Genomic DNA, 23,434 nt, shown 5'->3' on the forward strand with positions numbered 1-23,434 from the left:
ACTTGGTGAAGATTTTAAATAATGCAAGACTTCTAAGGCAGTCTTATGATTAATAAGTTTAGGTTTACACACAAATTGGCTAAGTTGCTGCACAACAAAACAATATCAGGTCTAGTTGTTGTCAAATAAATTAACCTTCCTATTAATCTTCTAAATTGTGATTCATCTCATGAGTATTCCTATTAATACTGATTATGAGTATTCCTAAAATAACATTATATTTGCTAAAAGTTTATACTAATTTTTTTGAAATTTAGAATGATATCTGTTTTTTTATCTTTAAATTTTTGAGCTGTAATTCAATAAGAATGGTTATATGTATTTTGTTTGGTAACAGATTAACAAACATGTTGATTCGTTGAATATTGGTGGATTTTGCAGGTGAATAATGATCCTCAGATGCTTATAAGGAAAGCACATGCTGCTACATTCTCTACAGGCTCAGCAACTGTTTAAGTTTATCCTCTTTTATTTAGGTTGCCAATTTGGGGTAAAAAGATCAAACATTGATATGCATTTTAATTTTTAAACTATTCTACCACAATATATATGCCTCAACCATTTCTTGTCTGTGATTCTGTGAAGCATCATTGCTATTCTGGAAAAGAATGGTAATATCTCATGTTATGAAAAGAGTTATTTAATCTCCCTATATATTTTTTTCCTCGTCGAAAACACTTTGAATGTTGAGAACTTGAATTTCTCGGTGTTCCCTTTTCAGGTCAAGTAATCTTTTCCACTTCTCCACAAGAACATTACTTTGACTGCCCATACCAACTGAGCTCTGAGAGGGTTGGCCAAACATACCTCGATGCAATGGTAACATTTAGCAATTGTAACTACTATTATATCATTAACTTAATTTCCTTTTCCTACCCCTCTATCTGTCTTCACTTCACTCTTCAAAATAAGCAAGATTTCTAAACCGGCCATATATATAAATTTGTGTATGTTAAATAGTAATTGAAGAGAAAAGGGAAAATATACACAGAAAGCAACCGCCTAAACTTTCAGAATAACTAAATAGGTAATACTAATACTCCCAGAATAATCCGATGCTACACAACAATGCTCCCTCCGTCTGATAATTTGGGGAATTGAAATCATGTAGTTTTAAGGAAGGTTCAGAAGGAGTGGATTATGGTTTACAAGAAAATGTTTCAGTTGATATGATAAGAGCTTATACATCATAACTGTTTATATGATAAGTGCTTGTATTTTAGTTGTTTACCCAAACAGGACTTAAAATAGCTACATATTAATGTTTTGGTCGAAACTATAAGCTATTATTGAATGTCCCCCCAAACTCATCAGGCCTTATTTATGCCGAGGATATTCAGGTTCTTCGAGAGTTCAGCCAACTCCGTTGCTCCATATTTTCCCACAATTTGGCTGCAAATGCGTCCCATAATTCCAGCAGCGCAAGAGGAGGATTCCGAGATACTCGCTTTAGTCCCTACAAAGTTCTTGAAGAAGGTATACACACTTATTGGGCTCATGAGGAGAACCAATCTAAATGGATACTATACACAAATCTCAAAGAAATAGTATCCTTTATTGTTCTGCAAGCTCAAGAGCATGTTCATATGTGACAAAGGGTGGTTAAGTTTCATCTTGAGGCGCTGAACCGAGACGGTTTATGGAAGAGTGTTGTAAATGGCACCACAATTGGATATCAGAGGTTGTCGATGTTTCCGAAACCAAAATCTCAGTATTTGAAGCTAATTGTTAACAAGTCAAGGGCAGAACCTTTGATATCAAACTTAGGAATCTACATGGATCCAATTACAGTTTTGACTAAGGACATGCATGATAAAAAATCAGGTACATATTTCAATGGAACCCAAGTTCTTCGCAGCACCATGAAAAATAATTCTCGAAGTGCTATAATGTAAACTTTGATGTCGTTGATTTGTTTGTAATTATAATATCTGAATTTTTTTTAAAAGGTGTGTCCACGTCTGATTTTCCTATCGTTTATAATTCTTCAAGTGTGGAGTCAACCATGAATAGCATGACCTAATGAATTGTTAGAATTTAAGAGACAGTAGAGGCAAAAATGCCAAGAATTTGAGAGTCACTTAGGGAAAAACAAATGAGTTTTATTCATCATTCCAATGTTTACAAGGAAATGCCATTAATGTTTATACAACAAGAAAGTGATTTTGGTTTTGTGCTGAGTGCAGTTTCCCTTGCATCCAATCTTGTAACATCTGAAGTGCAACTTTTGGTTGATCCATAGGAACCATGTGACCAGCCTCTTTCACCTATTATTCCAAAAAAAAAAATATATAGTTAAATACAAGCGAATCAATAGCTACAAAGCACCAATCGACACACACACATACACCAGACACACATATGTCAAACACCAGACACACATTTAATTTGAAGTGTCTGTAGTCTGTACTGTGTAGATCAATAGCCTCTTATGCTCATGAATACATCCTTAAACACAAACCTTAAGGAAGGCCAAAGGTCCATGGCTTTTCAGAATTCCTGCTTCTTCACTATCAACCAAAAATGAAGTTGTAGGAGACTCCTTAAATGTTGTCTGACCTGACCACTTCATGGCATCAACCCACCTTGAATTCCCTACCAAATGAGAAGCACATTTAGAGTTCTATAACTAACTAATTTGTATCTTGTTTAAGATTGGAAAAATTAATTGAGCTTACCAAGCCAATTGCATATTAGATCTTTTTCTCCGGCGTACACAAGTAACTTGATTCCATCCTCAAGAAGAGCAGGAATACCCACTTCAAGATTTTTCATCCAATCTTCCGTCAAGGCAGCGTGTACTAAGAAACTGCAAGAATCAAATATCAAGTCCCCAACACCTAAAGCTTCCTTTACTGTCTTCATGTTCAAGAATGTCTCCATGTCAGAGAAGTCCTGACAATCACCGAAAGCTCCCTCACATTTCTTTCTAATGTCGTAGTACTGCAGTTCGAATAACATAATGCATTAGTGTATTCAAACTTCATTATTTTCATACAATCTTTACCTTATACTTTTAGTGCTACTTTTCTTTTTTGACAGCATACATTAGTGTTGCCGGTGATGTTTGTGATCTGATAGAATATTTTCATACAAGTAGTTAATGCAGTCCCACATGCTTGTCCACCTTCAGTGCCTAACAGATAAATTAAGAGTGTCAATAAGGAAAAATAACACATGACTTGCATAATAAATTGGTAAAATTCTCTCTTGGTGCTAAGTGATTTGTGACTGAGAAAGAGAAAAAAGCTCAATGTTATACCACATTTTTCTGCCGCCTTTAGACACGGTGGGATCAACTTGTTGATTCTTTCATATTCATTCTTATTAATCAGTCCATTGCCTAATGCAAAATCTGGATATGCCTTGTACTGAATTTCCGGATTGGTTAATCCATTACCAATAGCAAAGCCCTGTTTATTATAAAAGATGAAAGGAGTTAATACAATCAATGTGATTAGTTTGCATTACTTTGATATAAAGTTTACCTTTGTAGGAATATACAGTTATATTATATGACAATGTAATAATAATACCTTTAGATTTATATGAATTCCTTCGTTTGCTTTGTTTCCTTGGTGAACCCTAGATGCAAAAGCTGGAATGTAATGTCCAGCGTATGACTCTCCGGTAATATAAAAATCATTCTTTGTGAACTGAGGGTGTTCCTTGAAAAATGCCTGTCATTGTAAAAATTTAAGTTGAACTTATGTTTGCACAACATCATAGTTTAACATAATATTTGTAGTTTAGAACCATAGATAGTATGTAATGTCGTCTTTGAATTTTAAAATTAAATATAAGTACTAACTAACGATGAATCAAGTTTAACCACTTAATTTCTCGTAAAAAAAAAAGTCATTTAACCACTTAATTCAAGTGATTAATCAATTAATAAAGTACTGAACAAATCAAGTTACCTGCAAGAAGTCATACAAATCGTTGCCAATACTGTCTTCATCACGGCGAATATCACTGTGAACATCGGTGGTATAGCTGAAACCTGATCCAATGGGTTGGTCTACAAATATAATATTTGATGCCTACAAAAGAGAAAGAAAAAAGTATATGATGCAATATGATTATGTATCAGTTAGAACTAAAGTGGAAAAAAGAAAAGGGAAGAATGAATAGCTGTTACCTTGTCCCATCCATATTCATTCCAAACAAGGGACAAGTTCTTGTCCTTTGAGAACTGAAATGGTCCATTTTCATAAAACAAGGCAATTTCACTGCCGCATCCTGGACCTCCAGTTAACCATATGACGACAGGGTCATCCTTACTGTTTCGAGATTCAAAGAAAAAATAGAACATCCTGCAATTGACATAACAAATTGTTCAATGGAAATATGTTCATGCACACATTATTATTATGTGGGGATAAAGTGATAAAACATTTACCTAGCAGCTTTGGAATGAGGAAGACTATAATACCCTGCATGATGACCAAGTTCTTCAACAGAATAACCAGAGTCATCAAAACCAGGGAAAGTGAACTTCTTCTCCACAATGTTTCCATGGAGGACATGAGGATCATTCTCTGGTATGTTTATGGAACTTTTAGGAAAAAGGTTAAGTCCTCTTATGAGAGTTGAAGGGGATGCAGTTGAAGAAAGGAGTATGTCATTGTTTTTGGGATGCAGTTGAAGAAAGGAGAATGAAGGTGAAATGAAGAAGAGGAAGTGCAACAACATTTTAAAAGACAGACACACTTTGAGGAACCTTAAAGATGATGCCATGTTGTTTTGTTTTTGTTGAAAAAATGGAAGAAATGGATGTGAATTTATAGTGCTAGCTCTACGTATGCAAAGTTGCTTTAGTTTCATGATTAACGGAAAAGTTGAGTTGAGTATGAAAGGCTTAACTCTTTAAACTTTCAATAAAATTTTTTTTCGTAAATTACTAAACTTCAATTCAACTAAAAATAAAAGTGTCATTCAGCTAAAAAAAACTTAAACGTTAAGCTTTTGATCAATATCCTGAAATTCCTATAGGAAAGCCACTTTAATTAGACTATGTGGGCCATTATTACGTAACAAGTGTATATGATACAATATTCAAAAGTTCAAGATGTATTGCAATAAGACTATTACTTTTCTCACCCTATGTCATTCTCATGCTCCATGCAAAAATGACGAAAATACCCCTGATTCGGATTATATAATCTGAACTAGGTTGTTAGCATTTTTCGGAAAATAAAATCCGAAATGTTACGAACTGTGATTTTTTTTTTGTGTGTGTTTGCTTTGATGTCAAAGGTCTCCGTTGACCGTCGTATAATCCCCGCACAAGCTGCAAAGTAATTGCAGGGATTGTATGTACGGTCAACAATGACCATGAAACCATAAACACTCCTAAAAAACTAAAAAATGTTGATGAAAAAGTAAGAAAAAAGATGAAGTGAAGAATGAAGAGATTTATTTAAGATGCAAACCTATTTATAGCCTAAAACAAGTTCTAGATCATAACTACAGTCAAATAAAACGTGTTCCGATGTCCAAAAATTCATTAAACACTCCACTAACCGTCCAAACCTTTGGTAAAACGCCACCATCCAAAAAAAAATCGGATTATGTAATCCAAAGTGCACCAGATTGTGTTTTTGGAGGGTTTTAATGGAAGATAACTTAGAAAAAAATTAAAAAAACAAGTAAACAACTAAAAACAACATAATATTCTAGGATGGTGTTCGTTAAGGCGTTTTTGAACTCAATCTTGCAGACCTGCCAACTGACATATTTCGATCGGCAGACCAACTGTATCGAGTTCATAATAACCTCTTCGGAATCAGATCTGCAACATAACGATGAAAGTAAATGTGTTTCAAGAGGATTGTTTTGAGTTAAATGCTGCTGCCTTGCCAACTGAGATATTTATATTGTCAAGGCAGCAAGATCGAGCTCATAGCAACCTCTTGGTATTCAAAGTTTATTTTTTTTTTGTTGTTGTATTTTGCAGTAAATAAACCAAGGCAGCAAGATCTATCTATATATTTTTGACAGCATGCTGAAGATCTTCATCATGCTGCCAAATAGAGAGCTATTTATATGCGACAACATGAGAAAGATTCTCAACACAATGACAAAAAATTTCATGGTTTCTTTGGTGTGCTTGTGTGTTTTGCTGGAAATGATAATGAAAACCGAAAACACTTATACATAGAGGTATATGGATGTTGTGGACCACAGTAACAGTCGGTGCAATGTGGACTAAACAAAAGAATCCTATGTTGAATGAATTCAGATTATATAATCCGAATTGCACTTACACCCTAGTTGAATTTGGATTATATAATCTGAAATGTACTTACACCCTATAAAATTGAGTTGAATTCATATCATTTTAGCGTTTAAATGAACATCTATGGCATATATTAAAACATAATGAAAATTTAAATAATATATATATATATATATATATATATATATATATATATTATTTAAAACATAATTAAACAACTTAATTCAACAACATTTAACTAACCATAGATAAAACATAATTCGACAACATAAAACATGTAATAAAAATAACATAAAACACGTAATTAAATAAAACATAGCACATCATCACAGATCAACTAAATTAATGTCCTCATATGGTGCGTCTAGGAGTGCCCTGATCTCTTCGTAGTTCATGGGCCGAATCAAACTTTTCTAAATTTGTTCAACAGATCTGACCAATGAAACGTTCAACTCGATCGGCCCTATAGTATTGTACTGACCAAATATTTAGAACATGATTCTCACATCGTCATCGTTCATGAGCTTCGTCCGGCTGAACCGCACATTTCAGCTGAGTCGGTCGATGGACGTCGATACTCAACACCATCTACCCTCCGTGTGTCTCTGTAGTTGAGTTCGGGGTAGATTTGATCCAGCTGACCCTTAAAAAAAATTGAGACTAAAAATAGAAAAGTTTGTTTTTTTTTCAATAAAGAAAATTTTCATAAACTACTAAACTTCAATTCAGCTAAAAATAAAAGTGTCATTCAGCTAAAAATAATCTTAAACGTAAAGCTTTTGATCAATATCCTGAAATTCCTATGGGAAAGCCACTTTAATTAGACTATGTGGCCCATTATTACGTAACAAGTGTATATGATACAAGTACTCAAAAGTTCAAGATGCATTGCAATAAGACTGTTACTTTTCCTACCCTATGCAATTCTTACGCGCCCTGCAAAAATGACAAAAATACCCTTGATTCGGATAATATAATCCAAACCAGATTGTTAACATTTTTCGAAAAATAAAATCCAAAATGTTACGAACTGTGATTTTTTTTGTGTTTGATTTGATGTTAAAGATCTTTGTTGACCGTCATATAATCCCTGCATAAGTTGCAAAGCAATTGCAGGGATTATATGTACGGTCAACAATGACCATGACACTGTAAACACTCCCAAAAAACAAAAAAAATGTTGAAGAAAAAGTAAGAAAAGAGGTGAAGTGAAGAATGAAGAGATTTGTTTAAGATGCAAGCCTATTTAAAGCCTAAAACAAGTCCTAGACATTACTACAGTAAAAAAAAAACATGTTCCACCATCCAACCGTCCAAAAATGCATTAAACACTCCACTAACCGTCCAAGCCTTTGGTGAAACACCACCATAAAAAATAAATCGGATTATATAATCCAAAGTGCACCATACTGTGTTTTTGAAGGGTTTTAATGGAAGATAACTTAGAAAAAAATTAAAAAATGCATTAAAAAAACAAGTAAACAGCTAAAAACAACATAAACAACATAATATTCTAGGATGGTGTTCGAAGAGGCGTTGTTGAACTCGATCTAGGAGGCCTGCCAACTGACATATTTCGATCGGCAGGCCAACTAGACCGAGTTCATAAGAACCTTTTCGAAATATGATCTGCAACATAACCGTGAAAGAAAAGGTGTTTCAAAAGGATTGTTTTGAGTTAAATCATGCTGCTTTGCCAACTGAGATATTTATATCGCCAAGGCAGCAAGATCTAGCTCATAGCAACCTCTTGGTATTCAAAGTTTTTTTGTGTGTGTTTTGCAGCAAATAAACCAAGGCAGCAAGATCTATCTATATATTTTTGACAGCATGCTGAAGATCTTCATCATGCTGCTAAATAAAGAACTATCTATTTGCGACAAAAATTTCCATGGTTTCTTTGGTGTGTTTGTGTGTTGTTGGAAATGATAATGAAAACTGAAAATACTTATTTATAGAGGTATCTGGACGTTGTGGACCATACAAACGGTCGGTGCAATGTGGACCATACAAAAGAATCTTATGCTGAATAAATTGGGATTATATAATCTGAATTGCACTTACACCCTAGTTGAATTTGGATTATATAATCTGAATTATACTTACACCCTATAAAATTGAGTTGAATTCGGATTATTTTAGCGTTTAAATGAACATCTTTGGTGTATAGTAAAACACCATATGGTTCGTCCAGGAGTGCCCTGATCTCTTCGGATTTCTTGGGCCGGATCAAACTTTTCTGAATTTGTTCAACAGATATGACCAATGAAGCGTCCAACTCGATCGTCCCTCTAGTACTGTACTGACCAAAGATCGAGAACATGGTTCTCACATCGTCGTTGTTCATGAGCTTCATCTGGATGAACCGCACACTTTCGGTTGAGTCGGTCGATGGACACCGGTACTCAACACCATCTACCCTCAGTATGTCTCTGTAGTTGAGTTTGCGGTTGATTTGATCCAACTGACCCTTCAACCCGGAGAGGGTGACATCAATGCGAATCCTGAACAGATGGGTTGCTTTCCCCCCGTTGTAGTAAATTGCAGCTAGCTTGGTGTTTGAATTAAAGACAGAGTTTTCCATGGTTTTTTTTCTTCTTTGTGTGGTTTACTGGTGATGAAAACAGGGACACCTATTTATAGAGGTTTACGGGCATCCTGGACCACAGAAATTGTCGGTGCAATGTGGACAACATGAAAAAAATTCATATTTTGGATTATATAATCCAAAATGTCCCTTACCCTACTTAAGGTACGCAGTTTCTCTCATTTTTCACCGAGTATCGAATAAATTCGGATCATATAATCTGAAACCATGAGTAGGATTCGGATTATATAATCCGGAGTAAGTCGGTGTTTTTTGGCTGGTGGCCAGTACGACATACAACACGTTTTCAAATTTTTTTTTTGGACGGTGGTCAGTTGTTCAAACTTGATTATACACGTTTTTTTACTGCATTTAGTGTAGTTATAACCTATGTAACCATTTCCCCTATAAATAGGCTTCAAACATTCATCATTTCTCACACCATCTCCTCCTCTTCCTTATGTAACAATGTGTTTCCATCGGTGGCCTTTCATAAAAATAGGCTGCTTTGGAAACTCAGGGATTGTATGAACGGTCAATGGAGATGGCAACACGCTGCAAAGAAATACGGTTTGTCTGGGTGTCAGGTTGATATGCCTGGGTGCAAAGTTGACCAATCATGCCTCTTTCACTCTAGAGAGGAAACAAACCTTACCCCAATATCTTCTCCCCCACCATGTATTTCTATCCTTCCCCTTCCCTCCCCCTTTCCTCCCCATCGTATGAATTGATGGAAATTGCACATGTAAATACTCTCATGTTCAAGTATATAAGCAAGAAAAGTAAAATAATAGGTAAGTAATATGAGAATAGTGTACATTTGCCTCTATCATAAGAGGATTAAGAGATTCTTGAGGAGCTAGGATGTTTATGACCACAATTGTAATTGTAGAAATGTCTCTTTGCTAGCTTGAAGGAGAAGTATTGACCAAGTTTTGACATTTTAGTTGGTCTAGATTTATGATGGATTGGACTTAGGCCAAGTCCAAAAGAGTTGTCCCCCAAGTCAACAATCAGTGGGGATAACGAGGTGACTTTGCATACTAAAGATGACATAAAAAAATGACGTCTTTGCCGAAACATTGAATTTTGTTGAGTCGCAACGGAAAATCTGAAGAACGACATCTTAGCTGAAATGTTGGATTCTGTTGAGTCTAGCGGACAATCTAAAGAAGATTCTATTAAAAAGATGACTTGTTATTTTGTCGAAGATGTATGAGAACAATTCAATGATGATTCTATTAGAGAAGATATTTGATATTACATAGTTGTAGACATTTGAGGTTATCCCGAAGAGGATTCCTTTGAAGAAAATAAAAACTTCAATATATTATGTGTCAAGGAGAATAGTCATCATCCAATAGGATGGTTCAAAAATATACTCTTTTTTCACGGTAACGTATATAATTAGTTGAATTGTTTCGTAACTTTTCATTTGTATTCGTTGATTTGCTAGGTATAAATAAATGATCTTTTTTGTTTTGTTTTGGATGGACATTTGAATCATTCTCATTATTTTTAGAGTAAATTACCCTCCCCTCCCCTCAAAGATGCTTGAATTACACACCTCATCCCTCTTATGTTAAAATATACACTCCCATCCCTTGAAAAGAAAAATTTATACTCCCCTCCCCTATAAGATGCTTGAATTACAACCCTCTCCCTTAATAAATATATTTTAACTTGAATAAATATTTTTATGATATATACAAATTTTTAACCACCATTTTAAAATAATAAATTAATTTCTTTATAATTTAAATGTCAATGATAATTAAATTTAAATATTTTGCTATTAATTTATATTTTAGAGTATAAAATTAACTTTTAAATAACCATACTTTATTGTCTTTCGTAATTTTTCACATATTTTAATTTTATTTTGGGTTGTTTCATATTTAGTATTAGAGTTTAAAAATATATGTTAATGAAATTGTCAATAAAAAATAACGAAAAATATGTATTCAAATTCCGATTGTATTAAAATAGACCTACAATGCTATTTTTTTCAAAAATATGTTAGATTATTAGAAATAAAATAAAAAAATTATTGAGGGATTAAAGTGTAGATTTTATCATAAGAGGGGAGGGGAGTGTATATTTTAACATAAGAGGGGAGTAGAGTGTAATTCAAGCATCTTTGAGGAGAGGAGAGTGTAATTTATTCTCATTTTTCCGTTTTCTTCTAATAAAACTCTCTATAGCCCATTTGGTGCTTTCCCCTTTTCTTATGTCTATTAAATAATAAACTGTGTGCAAAAATGATTGTAAAATGATTACAACTTAATTGAAGGAGGATGATACTCCTTTTATATAAGAAAAGACTAATAGAAAACTAATCTCAAAACAAACAAACAGTAAATTAGTTATTGAACCTAAATCTAAGGAGAACTAATAGGTGTAAAATAGAAATATAGCTAGGAAAAAGGGAAGGCAATAATTGATATTCCCCCTCAAGCTGAGCTATGAACATCCAATGGTCCTAGCTCTGACACTAGCTTGCCAAAAGACGGACCGGACCATACAAAACGAAACTGGAAACAATTTGATGAACCCTTGATTGATCTTTTCCCGTATGATGTGACAATCTATCTCAATATATTTGCTCCTTTCTTCTTCAAAACAATAAAAATATATTTGCTCCTTTGATGAAAGATTGAGTTGTGAGCAAGATATATAGTTGGACTTGGCTTGTTGTCGCAATAAATGGATCTAATGGATACCAAAAGTAGGGAGATCCATTTGTTCTTGATTAGGTGCCTGCACTTTGTGATGTCTCTGATGACAGTACGTCATTACTAGTTTTTTAGTCATATTTGTGTCCTTTTTGTAATGTTTAGAGAGTCAACTGCTTGTAATTCATTGTGAAATCAGATTAAAACAGGAACAAGAGCCCAAGAGAAGAAATTGTTGAAAAGATAGAAATTTGCCTAAAACAAGAAGAATCGTGCCACGTTGAGCAAGGATCGTGGCACGTTGCAAGGATGTGGAATCCACTGGCACGATGAACCACGAAACGTGCCACGATGATTAAATAAAGTTGCTGCCACGTATGAATTGGATGACACATGAACAAATGTTTTGCTTTTGGGTGGTGTGAATAAATGGAGGTGCAAGAATTAAAAGCAATTGGGCTTTTTGATGATGTTGAACTAGAAGGAAAGAAACAAAGAAAAGGTAACGTGTTGCACAGTATCAAGTGGGAAGGCAAAATAGGTTTTGGAAACTAGATAACAAAAACTTATAAAAAGGAAAGAAACACGCACAGAATAGAGGACATCACTTTGTGGGGAGCTAGCCTTCACGGTTGGTGGAAGGAGCCGCAAAAAGGTATCACGCACAACAGTATGTGCGATTGAAGGAAGCGGCTACGGCATGCACATCAACAACACCTATTGAAAATAAATTCAAGAGCAACGTTGGCAACTACGAAACTCTCGGTTTTGTTTTCTTTTTATGTTGTTTATTTCTATGAACATGAGTAGCTAATTCTTTTTTGATTGAGCATGATGAACCTATTGTAATATATGAATTAGTAGTTGAACTCTCTTTGTTATCAATGTTATTCAGTTTTTATTCAGAATTACTTGTGTTCATTGCTTTTCTTATAATTGTTTGTATGACTATTAACCCTAGCTTCTTGCAATCACATAAATTGATCTTGCGAATTGAATGACTACTAGCCCTAGCTTTTAACCTTGAAATAGTAATTTTGTTTAACTCAACACTAGGAACCTAGAGATAAGAAATTGAGAGTTATGACATATAAATTAACGTTCTAACTTTGCTTCCACGGTTATTCAATCTAGTTAAGAGATTAATAGGGTTATAACTTAGGAAAGGGTTTTGAGTCAAGAGATTGATCAAAACCACTTAGTTAATTTGTCGTCGTAAAGAATGAATAGCAATTGAGAGTAAAGAGAGGTAAACTAGTCATATAAAGCAATAGCGGATTCACCGGCTTAATCATTTGTTTTCTATATAACTTCCAACCATTTTTATTTACTTGCAATTTATTATTTTTAGCACTTAATCCAACTGCCTAGGGCAACCCTATAAATTTAATACATCTTAAATTTTAACGTCTTTGCTGAGTAGAAATTGAAACAGTCCCTGTGGATACGAAGTTATAAATTTTATTACTTCGATATATTTTTGGTACACTTGCCAAATATTTATCAGTCCCTAACAAACTGTTTGTATAATGGCATTCAAGTGTCTTTCATTCTCATTCAAGGGAGGAGACCGATCCATTACTTTTTTTCTTTCCTTTTTTCCTTTTAATAATTTTGGACATTGTTTGTGAAGCTCCATCGTGTTTAGGTCTCGAGTGCACGAGTTCAAACATACAATTGTGTAAACTTTGGAGAGCAAAATTGAATATTTGGTTGCACTGGAGATTTGCTTTCAGTAGTTTTGGCACGGTACAACAAAACTTTCTCCTAATTTTCTCTGCTATCCAAAATCTATTCTATTTTCTATTAATATTTCAAACACAAACCTGGTTAGGTTTTGGCATTGCTTCAGAGCATCCAAAGTCTGCAAGCAAACTACTCAAAATATACTATAAATCTGTTGGTCGAAACTGTAAGCTGTTATTGAACGTCATCATGATCCCAATTTATCATGCCTTATTATATCCGAGGATATCCATGTTCCTTGAGAGTTCAGCGAATTCCGTTGCTCCATATTTTCCCACAATTTTGCTGCAAGTGCGTCCCTTAATTCCAGCAGAACAAGAGGAGGATTCCGAGATACTCGCTTTAGTTCCTACAAAGTTCTTGAAGAAGGTATCCACACCTATTGGGCTCCTAAGGAGAACCAATCTAAATGGATACTATACATAAATGCTTATTGTTCTCCAAGCTCAAGAGCGTGTTCATATGGGACAAAGGGTGATTAAGTTTCATCTTGAGGCGCAGAACCGAGACGGTTTACGGAAGAGTATTGTAAATGGCACCACAGTTCGATATCAGAGGCTGTTGATGTTTCCGAAACTAAAATCTCAGTATTTTTTAAGCTAATTGTTGACAAGTCAAGGGAAGAACCTTTGATATCTTACTTAGGAATCTACATGGATCCAATTACTGTTTTAACTAAGGACATGCCGGATAAAAAATCAGGTCCCTATTTCAATGGAACCCAAGTTCTTTGCAGTACCATGGAAAATGATTCTTGAAGTGCTACAATGTGAACTTTTATGCCGTTGATTTGTTTGTAATTATAAAATTTAAAAATATTTTAAAAGGAGTGTCACATCCAATTTTCCTACTGCGTTTATAATTCTTCAAGTGTGGAGTCAACCATGAATAGCATGGCCTAGTGAATTGGTTGAGAATTTAAGAGATGGTAGAGGCAAAAATGCCAAGAATTTGGAGTGACTTAGGGAAAAACAAATATGTTTTATTCATCATTCCAATGTTTACAAGGAAATTCCATTAATGTTTATAGAACAAGAATGTGATTGTGCTGAGTGCATCGTATCAGCTTCCCTTGCATCCAATCTTGTAACATCTGAAGTGCAACTTTTGGTTGATCCATAGGAACCATGTGACCAGCCTCTTTCACCTATTATTCCAAAAAAAAAATATATATAGTTAAATACAAGCGAATCAATAGCTACAAAGCACCAATCGACACACACACATACACCAGACACACATATGTCAAACACCAGACACACATTTAATTTGAAGTGTCTGTAGTCTGTACTGTGTAGATCAATAGCCTCTTATGCTCATGAATACATCCTTAAACACAAACCTTAAGGAAGGCCAAAGGTCCATGGCTTTTCAGAATTCCTGCTTCTTCACTATCAACAAAAAATGAAGTTGTAGGAGACTCCTTAAATGTTGTCTGACCTGACCACTTCATGGCATCAACCCACCTTGAATTCCCTACCAAATGAGAAGCACATTTAGAGTTCTATTCTATAACTAACTAACTAACTTATATCTTGTTTTTTGACACAAACAATTTTGGTTCCAAATTAATTGCACTTAGTTAATGAGCTCCAGTTAAGAATGAATCATGTAAAAGAATCTAAGTTAATGAGCTTCCAAATTAATTGAAGGAGGAGGATACTCCTTTTATATATTTGCTATTTGAGCATAAAACGAAACTGGAAACAATTTGATGAACCCTTGATTGATCTTTTCCCGTATGATGTGACAATCTATTTCAATATGTTTGCTCCTTTAGTGAAAGGTTGGGTTGTGACAATAAATGGATGCTGATGTTTTGAGATTAACATCAAGATCATGCAGCAGGAAGTGCAACCATTGCAGATCTTCTAGTAACATGACAAGTAGCCTAATCTGAATCTGGGAAACCAGAAAAGTGAAGTTTAGAATCCTATGAATAAAATAAACCTTTACTTGGTGAAGATTTTGAATAATATAAGACTTTTAAGGCAGTCTTATGATGAATAAGTTTAGGTTTACACACAAATTGGCTAAGTGGTTGCACAACAAAACTAATATCAGGTCTAGTTTTTTTCAAATAAATTAACCTTCCTATTAATCTTCTAAATTGTGATTTATCAGGATAATTATTTGGGGAATCAGAATCATTTAGTTTTAAGGAAGGTTCACAAGGAGTAAATGATGGTTTACAAGAAAGTGTTTCAGTGTCATATCGTGATCCACTGCTGTCAAGCAAATCATGCAGTCATGCAGTCAGGTTAACATGACCCACCGGATTTAATTAACGGTTCAGATTTAGATTTTTTTTTTTTAATCTCAACTCCAAACACAGGTAATTAACCATACTCTTCCTTTCTTCTTCCATGCGGTCTCGTCAATTAAACAATTTCCACGGTTTCTAAATCCAGTCAATTGATTTTGTCTTTTATCCATTAAGTTCTGTCCTTTTCCATTGATTTCCAATTTTCAATTCATTCCTTATCTCCTTCATGCATTAAGCTCCTCTTGTGGCTGTTATTATCCCTCCCTTCTTATTATTTTTTTCTCTTTACAACTTTGAAATATCAAATATAAGTTGTAAGATCCAAATCAATTGACTTCTCTTAGGCTTTGTTTGCGAGTTGGGTTTTGGAGGGGAACGAAAGGCTTATGGAGAGGTAAATCCTTGTTTGCGAGTTTTTTAAAAAAAAAAGGAAAGGTTTTGGGGGGTTTAGAAGGGCTTCATTTGTTCAATTTTAAAGTTCCCCAAATTGGGGGGTTTTGGAGTTAAACATACAAATTGACAATTTTGCCCTCATAATAATTCAAATTGACAATTTTACATATAGCCCAATTATTACGATCTCTTTTCAAAACAACTTTTTCAAAACAACTTATTTATCCAAAACAACTTCTTACAACCTCTTTTCAAAAACAGCTTATTCAAAACAGCTTATTTATGCAAATCAGCTTTTAACGACCTCTTTTTCAAAATCAGCTTATTCAAAACAGCTTATTCATCAAAAACAGCTTATTACGACCTCTTTTTCAAAAACAACTTATTGAAAACAGCTTATTCATCCAAAACAGCTAATTACAATCTCTTTTTCAAAAACAACTTATTCAAAACAGCTTATTTATCCAAAACAGCTTATTACGACCTCTTTTCAAAAAAACATCTTATTCAAAACAGTCTATTTATGCAAAACAACTTATTACGATCTCTTTTTCAAAAACAACTTATTCAATCAAAAACAACTTATTTATACAAAACAACTTATTACCACGTCTTTTTCAAAATCAGCTTATTTATCCAAAACAGCTTATTACGACCTCTTTTCAAAAAACAGCTTATTCAAAACAGCTTATTACCACATCTTTTTCAAAAACAGCTTATTCAAAACAACTTATTTATGCAAAACAACTTATTGGATTAATAAGCTGTTTTTTGAAAAAGAGATTGTAATATGCTGTTTTGGATGAATAACCTGTTTTCAATAAGTTGTTTTGGATGAATAAGCTGTTTTCAATAAGCTGTTTTTTAAAAAAGAGATTGTAATAAGCTGTTTTGGATGAATAAGCTGTTTTGAATAAGCTGATTTTGAAAAAAGATGTGGTAATAAGTTGTTTTGTATAAATAAGTTGTTTTGAATAAGTTGTTTTTGAAAAAGAGATCGTAATAAGTTGTTTTGCATAAATAAGTTGTTTTGAATAAGCTGTTTTTTGAAAAGAGGTCATAATAAGTTGTTTGGATAAATAAGTTGTTTTGAATAAGTTGATTTTGAAAAAGAGATTGTAATAAGCTGTTTTGGATGAATAAGATGTTTTCGATAAGTTGTTTTTGAAAAAGAGGTCGTTAAAAGCTGATTTGCATAAATAAGTTGTTTTGAATAAGATGATTTTGATAAAGAGGTCGTTAAAAGCTGATTTGCATAAATAAGTTGTTTTGAATAAGTTGTTTTTTGAAAAGAGGTTGTAATAAGCTGTTTTGGATAAATAAGTTGTTTTGAATAAGCTGTTTTTGAAAAAGACGTGGTAATAAGCTGTTTTATATAAATAAGCTGTTTTGAATAAGCTGTTTTTTGAAAAGAGGTTGTAATAAGCTGTTTTGGATAAATAAGCTGTTTTGAATAAGTTGTTTTTGAAAAAGAGATCGTATTAAGCAGTTTTGTATAAATAAGCTGTTTTGAATAAGTTGTTTTTGAAAAAGATATCGTATTAAGCTGTTTTGTATAAATAAGCTGTTTTGAATAAGTTGTTTTTAAAAAAGAGATTGTAATAAGCTGTTTTGGATAAATAAGTTGTTTTGAATAAGTTATTTTTGAAAAAGAGGTCGTAATAAGTTGTTTTGCATAAATAAGCTGTATTGAATATCGTAATAAGTTCTTTTGTATAAATAAGTTGTTTTGAATAAGCTAGTTTTTAAAAAAGAGATCGTAATAAGATTTTTTTTATTTATAAATAAGCTGTTTTTTAAAAATTGATCGTAATAATTTATTTATTATGAGATAAGTTGTTTTCAAAAAATTTCAAGATAAATTACAAAGTATAACACAATGTATTGTTTTTAAGAGAAAAAAAGAGTAAAATAGTAAAATTATAACATAAGCCCTCCATTTCCTTTCCTTGTTGGTTTTTTAACTCACAAACAAGGGGAAGGTTTTCCCTTTGTTCTCCCTTCCCTCCCTTTCCTTCCTTTCCCCTCCTTAGCCTTTCCTTTCCTTTCCCTAAAAACTCGCAAACAAAGCCTTAGAAATGTTTTCCACCTCTTCATGTCAAAAAGCTTAAAAATCCAATCTGTTTTTCATGATATGTTCTTTTTCTTTGGCATAAATAGATTCACAACTAGGACGGAAATGGATGAAAACTGCCATATCTGATTGACAGATGAGAGATGAGGACGAAAACTCGTCGGAGGAAAATGAAGATGGATCGAAAGGAAAGGAAAGACTGGGTTTTACTGGGTTCTGAATTTCCTGTGTGTGGGGTTGAGATTAAAAAATTAAAAAAACTAAATCTAAACCGTTAATTAAACCCGGCAGTTCACATTAACTTGACTGCGTGACTGCATGATTTGCTTGACAGCAGTGAATCGTGATTCGCTAAAAGATCAAGGGTGAAAATTACTTTTTTAATGTTCTATTAATCTTATTAATTTCAAAAAACAACTGCATCTCACGCAAATATCTTGATAGACAAATTTTAAATAAAAAACAATTATTTTTAACTCTTTAACTTTTTGAGACTAAAAATAGAAAAGTTACTTTTTTCAATAAAGAAATTTTCCTTAAACTACTAAACTTCCATTCAGCTAAAAACAAAAGTGTCATTCAGCTAAAAATAATCTTAAACATGAAGCTTTTGATCAATGTTGGTTTTGAAGGGATATGAGAGAAAAAGTATTATGGAAATGATATATTGGAAAACAGAAATATGTTTATAACATCAAGCTCACCATTACAAACACTTTAGTGCTCTATAAATAGAGCTGAAACATAACTTAAAACAAAAAGAAACTTCATAAAATTATTGCCTTTAAAACAAAACATAACTGAAAAACAACTCACTAATGTCTCATAAAAAACTTATCAATATCATAACTGAAAATACTAAGGAATACTAAGACAATAATTTCAACAATCAATATCCCGAAATTCGTATGTGAAAGCCACTTTAATTAGACTATGTGGGCCATTATTACTAATCAAGTGTATATAATACAAGTACTCAAAAGTTCAACATCCATTGCAATAAAGTAGCGATAAAACACGTTGATGATTGATCCAAATAGGATCTAGAGATTTCATCCCTGGGAAAGGGTCGAACATCCATTTTTATGAATTGATGGAAATTGCACATGGAAATACTCTGATGTTCACGTGTATAAGCAAGAAAAATAAAATAATAGGTAAGTAATGTGAGAATCGGGTACACTTGCTTCTATCATAAGAGGATTGAGAGATGAGTTGGGACGTTTTTGGCTGAGATTGTAATTGTAGAAACATCTCTATGACCCTCTGCCTTTGTCCCCACCTCGATCTTGGCGATTATTTATACTAGAATATGAGAATTATTAGTGTAAGTAGAATTGGGGGTTAGAATAGAAAGAAGAATAAGTTGTTGGGCCCAAATAGATTTAGAAAGAATAGAAAGGTTATAAATAGAGGAAGCTAGGTTGAGGGAATAGTTTACAACGTACGTTCAAGTTTTGGAGAAAAGAGGAGAACAAGAGGGAGGCCATCGATTTTCATCTATAACCAGGTAAGGGTGGGACTAACTTTCAATATTATTAAGGGTATGATTCTAAGAATTGAATTTAACAAGATTATGTTGAGTTTTGGTGAGAATTGGGATTAGGGTTAGATGAGGTATGATAAATGATGAATTATGTTGTTGAATTGCATGATTATATGTTGTTTTGCTTCCCATGTTGTCTACTGAACCTATAAACATGGTTGTGAAACCAATTGGGTGATTAAGGGATCAAAGATGGGATTTTTGGGTGAAACCATGTTGAAATCGCAACAATTTTTCTGAAATCTGAAGCAGGACGCGAAAGCGTCCAAAAAGCGTCCACACCTTGTAGCTGCCCAGAAATTTTTGTAGAGGACGCGAAAGCGTCCCAAAAGCGTCCACATCCAGAGTTACGACATTTAGGACGCGAAAGCGTGCTCCGCTCGTGAAAGCGTCCTACCCCTTTTTGTTGAGGACGCGAAAGCGTCCCAAAAGCGTCCCGTTAGCGTCCCTGGTCCTGTACTGCCATTTTTTGAATTTTGTTTCATGCATTAGGAGTCTATTCTAATTATTTTAATAGGTTCCCTTGATTTATTAAGCCATGTTTATGAAGTGAACATTATTATTAAAGGTTGTACTATATGAAATATATGTGTAAACACTTTTGTATAATAAAAGTTGTTGTTCCATTGTTGATAATTATTGTGTCGTTGAGTCGTCCAAGTTGGGGAGTGAGTCATAGTAAATTATGCACATTGTTGTTGTCGTAGATGCTGTAGCTGTTATGATGATTATAAGATGATAATTGATTATGAGTAATATTATGATGTTTTATGACAATTATGTTGATGTAATTCATTCCTTAAATGATGTTAATGCATTCTAGCACTATTATATGTTGTACCTTGCTGCTGTTTACTGCTGTTAACTGTTAATGTCTTGAAGTTGCATGAGTCGGTCTAAGTTGTCATGATTTAAGAAGTTGTCCATTTTAATGGAGTTGTATAAGATGTTCACGTTGTTGTCCAAGTTGCATTTAGAGTTGTGTTGTTGCATAGTCAGCGATGGGGGCTTAATGTCTGACAGGTCCTTTATGACCTTAGCGATGGGGGCTTAATGCCTGACAGGTCCAAATATGACCTTAGCGATGAGGGCTTAATGCCCGACAGGTCCAATTATGACCTTAGCGAAGGGGGCTTAATGCCCTGGTGGTACCACATGCATGATGAAGTTGTCTAAGTTGTTGTTGAAGTTGTCTAAGTTGTGGTTGAGTTGTCTAAGTTGTTGTTGAAGTTGTAGTTGCATTGTAGAGTCGTCATAACTTATATTTAATGATGATTTAATGATGATGTTTTATGATGTTTTGATGATGATGTTTGATTTTGATTTGATGATGATGTTTTGATGATGATGTTTGATTTTGATTTGATGATGATGTCTGTTTATGATTGATGATGATAATAATATGATACTAAATGATTATTAATGTTGATGTTTATGATGTCTTAAGTTGTTAAATATATGATGATACTTGATTATGATTTAGAGATGATTTTGCTTATGAATTAAGAATGATATCTGTTTACGAACTAAGGATGATATCTGATGATAATAATTAATTATGAATTGATATGATGCTAAGTGATAAATGTTTAATATGTTAGAGATGTTTTATGTTGTTAAATGCATTTTGATGAATTATATGCTTAATTTGTTAACTGTGAAATCTCACCCCTTCTGCTGGAAATGTTGCCCTTCGTATGGGTAACTGCAGGTACTGATGGCTTGTAGGTTGGTTGGCTCAAGTGTCTAGGTGCTCTGATACGTAACGGGATGGGAACCTGTTTTTACTTCTATTCCTTACATGTCCTTTTGATGAACTTTTATGAACTTGAACTAAATTTATGAGATTTTTTGATAAGGCCTGCGTGCCAAGACTTTGATCATGTTGAACTATTTTCGCTGCGTAGTTTCAGATTTTATGTTGTTGAATTTTGAAGGATAATTATTATTATCTATTTTACGACTTTCAAGTAGTATGTGACATTCCGTTTATGAAGTAAATACTCTGATTTTATAAATGAAATTTTCAAGTTGGGAAAACGGGGTGTTACACCCGCAGGTGCCACTGCACCCCCCGAGAAATAAACTCAAGATCCGCCACTATTTGGACTTAAGCCTAATCTAGAAGAATTTCCCCCAAGTTAACAATCGGTGGGGTTGGCGTGGTCACTTTTCATATCTAATGATGACGTGAGAAAATGACGTCTTAGTTGAAACGTTGGATTATGTTGAGTCACACAGCTGACAATCCGAAGAATGACGTCTTAGCCGAAACGTTCGATTCTGCTGAGTCGGACAATCCGAAGAAGATTCTATCTAAAAGGATGACTTATTATTTTGTCGAGGATGTATGTGAACAACCCAATGAAGATTTTATTAGAGAATATATTTGGTATTATATTATCGAAGACATTTGAGGTTATCCCCAAGAGGATTTTGTTGAGAAAAAAACTTTATTACATTATGTGTCAAGGAGAATAGTCGTCCTCCAACACGATGGTTCAAAAATATACTCTACTTTCACGGTAACATTTCTAATTAGTTGAATTTTTTCGTGACTTTTCATTTGCATTCGTTGATTTGTTTGGTATAAATAAATGATTTTCTTGTTCTGGAGGGACATTTGAATCATTCTCATTATTTTCTTTCGTTTTCTTCTAAAACTCTCTATAGCTCATTTGGTGCTTTCCCCTTTTTCCATTGTTATGTCTATTAAATCATAAACTGAGTGCACCACATTCATTTATTGAATCAATGTAAAATAGAAAAATGATTACAACTTAATTGAAGGAGGAGGATACTCCTTTTATATAAAAAAAGTCTAAGGCTTTGTTTGCGAGTTTGGAGGGGAAGGGAGGGGAAGGCTTGGAAAAGAAGGAATGAACAAGTGGAAGAAATAGAGGAAAATGGGAGGGGAGGACTTTGGGGGTTAACTTTTCTTCATAATACTAAACCCTCCTCATTTAGGGGAACTAAAAAATTGCATTGGAGGAGGGTTTTGGGGGGTTTTGGAGGGTTTATATGAATTCTTCAAATTTAATCTATGTTGTTATCTTATTTTAAAAATTAAAAATATAGTAATCATATGCATTAATTTATCATTCTCTAAAAAACTACTCTTTTAAATTTTTTGAAAGATTTCTCCATTTTCCCTCATATTTTCCACCCTTCAAAGCCTTCCCTTCCCCTCCCCTCCAAACTCGCAAACAAAGCCTAAGAGAAAACTAATCTCAAAACTCAAAACAAACAAAACAGTAAATTAGTTACTGAACCTTAGATACTAAAACAGAATTAGAGCTTGGAAAAAGGGAAGGCGATATTTTATATTGGCAAAAGGTTACTTCGTTTTTTTCGACTCAGGAGTTCAACGTCTTCTTCATTGCCAATAGTTTATCTCGATGATTTGTTTGTAATAGTAAAATTTGAAAACATCTGTAATGGAGTTTACACATTCGATTTTCGTATCACGTTTATTACTCTACAAGTGTAGAGAAAATCATGAAGAGTACGGTCTAATGAATTGGTATTGAGAATTTAAGAAATAGTAGGAGCAAAAATGCCAAAAGTTTGAGAGTGACTTGGGGAAAAAGAAATGTATTTTATTCATCCTTCTAATGTTCACAAGGAAATGCCATTAATGTGTATACAACAAGAATGTGATTTTGGTTTTAAGATGAGTGCATCATATAGATGAGACATTATCTCCTCCCTTTGTCCTTATCAGTTTCCCTTGCATCCAATTTTTTAACATCTGAAGTGCAGCTTTTGGTTGATCCATAGGAATCATGTGACCAGCTTCTTTCACATTTTGTTCCAAAAAAATTAAAGGTAAACACAAGTGAATCAAAAACTGCAAAGCACCAACTGACACACATACGCTAGTCACGACACCGGTGCTGACATGTA

The 23,434-nt window shown here is 33.7% G+C and overlaps 2 protein-coding genes and 2 long non-coding RNA genes across 5 annotated transcripts; 1 reads left to right on the forward strand and 3 right to left on the reverse strand.

Annotated features, from left to right (window-relative positions):
• The first annotated feature begins 381 nt into the window (after positions 1-381).
• On the forward strand, positions 382-1,983 carry LOC146950861 (uncharacterized). Its single transcript, XR_015027721.1, has 3 exons — positions 382-611; positions 722-819; positions 1,341-1,983. It is a non-coding gene; the product is annotated as an uncharacterized LOC146950861 (long non-coding RNA).
• Positions 1,984-2,081: 98 nt separating this feature from the next.
• On the reverse strand, positions 2,082-4,757 carry LOC146950862 (serine carboxypeptidase-like). 2 transcript variants are annotated; one of them, XM_085746817.1, is made up of 9 exons: positions 4,403-4,757; positions 4,142-4,316; positions 3,921-4,043; positions 3,537-3,680; positions 3,263-3,413; positions 3,048-3,136; positions 2,679-2,943; positions 2,462-2,595; positions 2,082-2,267 (listed from the first exon to the last, which is right to left on the reverse strand). In XM_085746817.1, exons 1-9 carry the CDS (start codon positions 4,738-4,740, stop codon positions 2,145-2,147), a joined length of 1,542 nt encoding a protein of 513 aa, XP_085602943.1. In that variant the 5' UTR covers positions 4,741-4,757; the 3' UTR covers positions 2,082-2,144. The 2 variants fall into 2 exon arrangements, with proteins under 2 accessions (XP_085602943.1, XP_085602942.1); XM_085746816.1 differs by having other exon boundaries at positions 3,048-3,413.
• A 3,504-nt stretch (positions 4,758-8,261) lies between these two features.
• LOC146950863 (uncharacterized) lies at positions 8,262-8,825 on the reverse strand. The gene has a single exon (XM_085748683.1). The coding sequence runs from the start codon at positions 8,823-8,825 to the stop codon at positions 8,262-8,264; it is 564 nt and encodes a 187-aa protein (XP_085604809.1).
• A 5,385-nt stretch (positions 8,826-14,210) lies between these two features.
• On the reverse strand, positions 14,211-14,725 carry LOC146950864 (uncharacterized). The gene is made up of 2 exons (XR_015027722.1): positions 14,592-14,725; positions 14,211-14,396 (listed from the first exon to the last, which is right to left on the reverse strand). It is a non-coding gene; the product is annotated as an uncharacterized LOC146950864 (long non-coding RNA).
• Between the last annotated feature and the right edge of the window lie 8,709 nt (positions 14,726-23,434).

This window comes from Medicago sativa, chromosome 2 (assembly GCF_051527215.1).
Source record: "Medicago sativa cultivar Bolivia chromosome 2, Bolivia_mono, whole genome shotgun sequence".
NCBI lineage: Eukaryota > Viridiplantae > Streptophyta > Magnoliopsida > Fabales > Fabaceae > Medicago > Medicago sativa.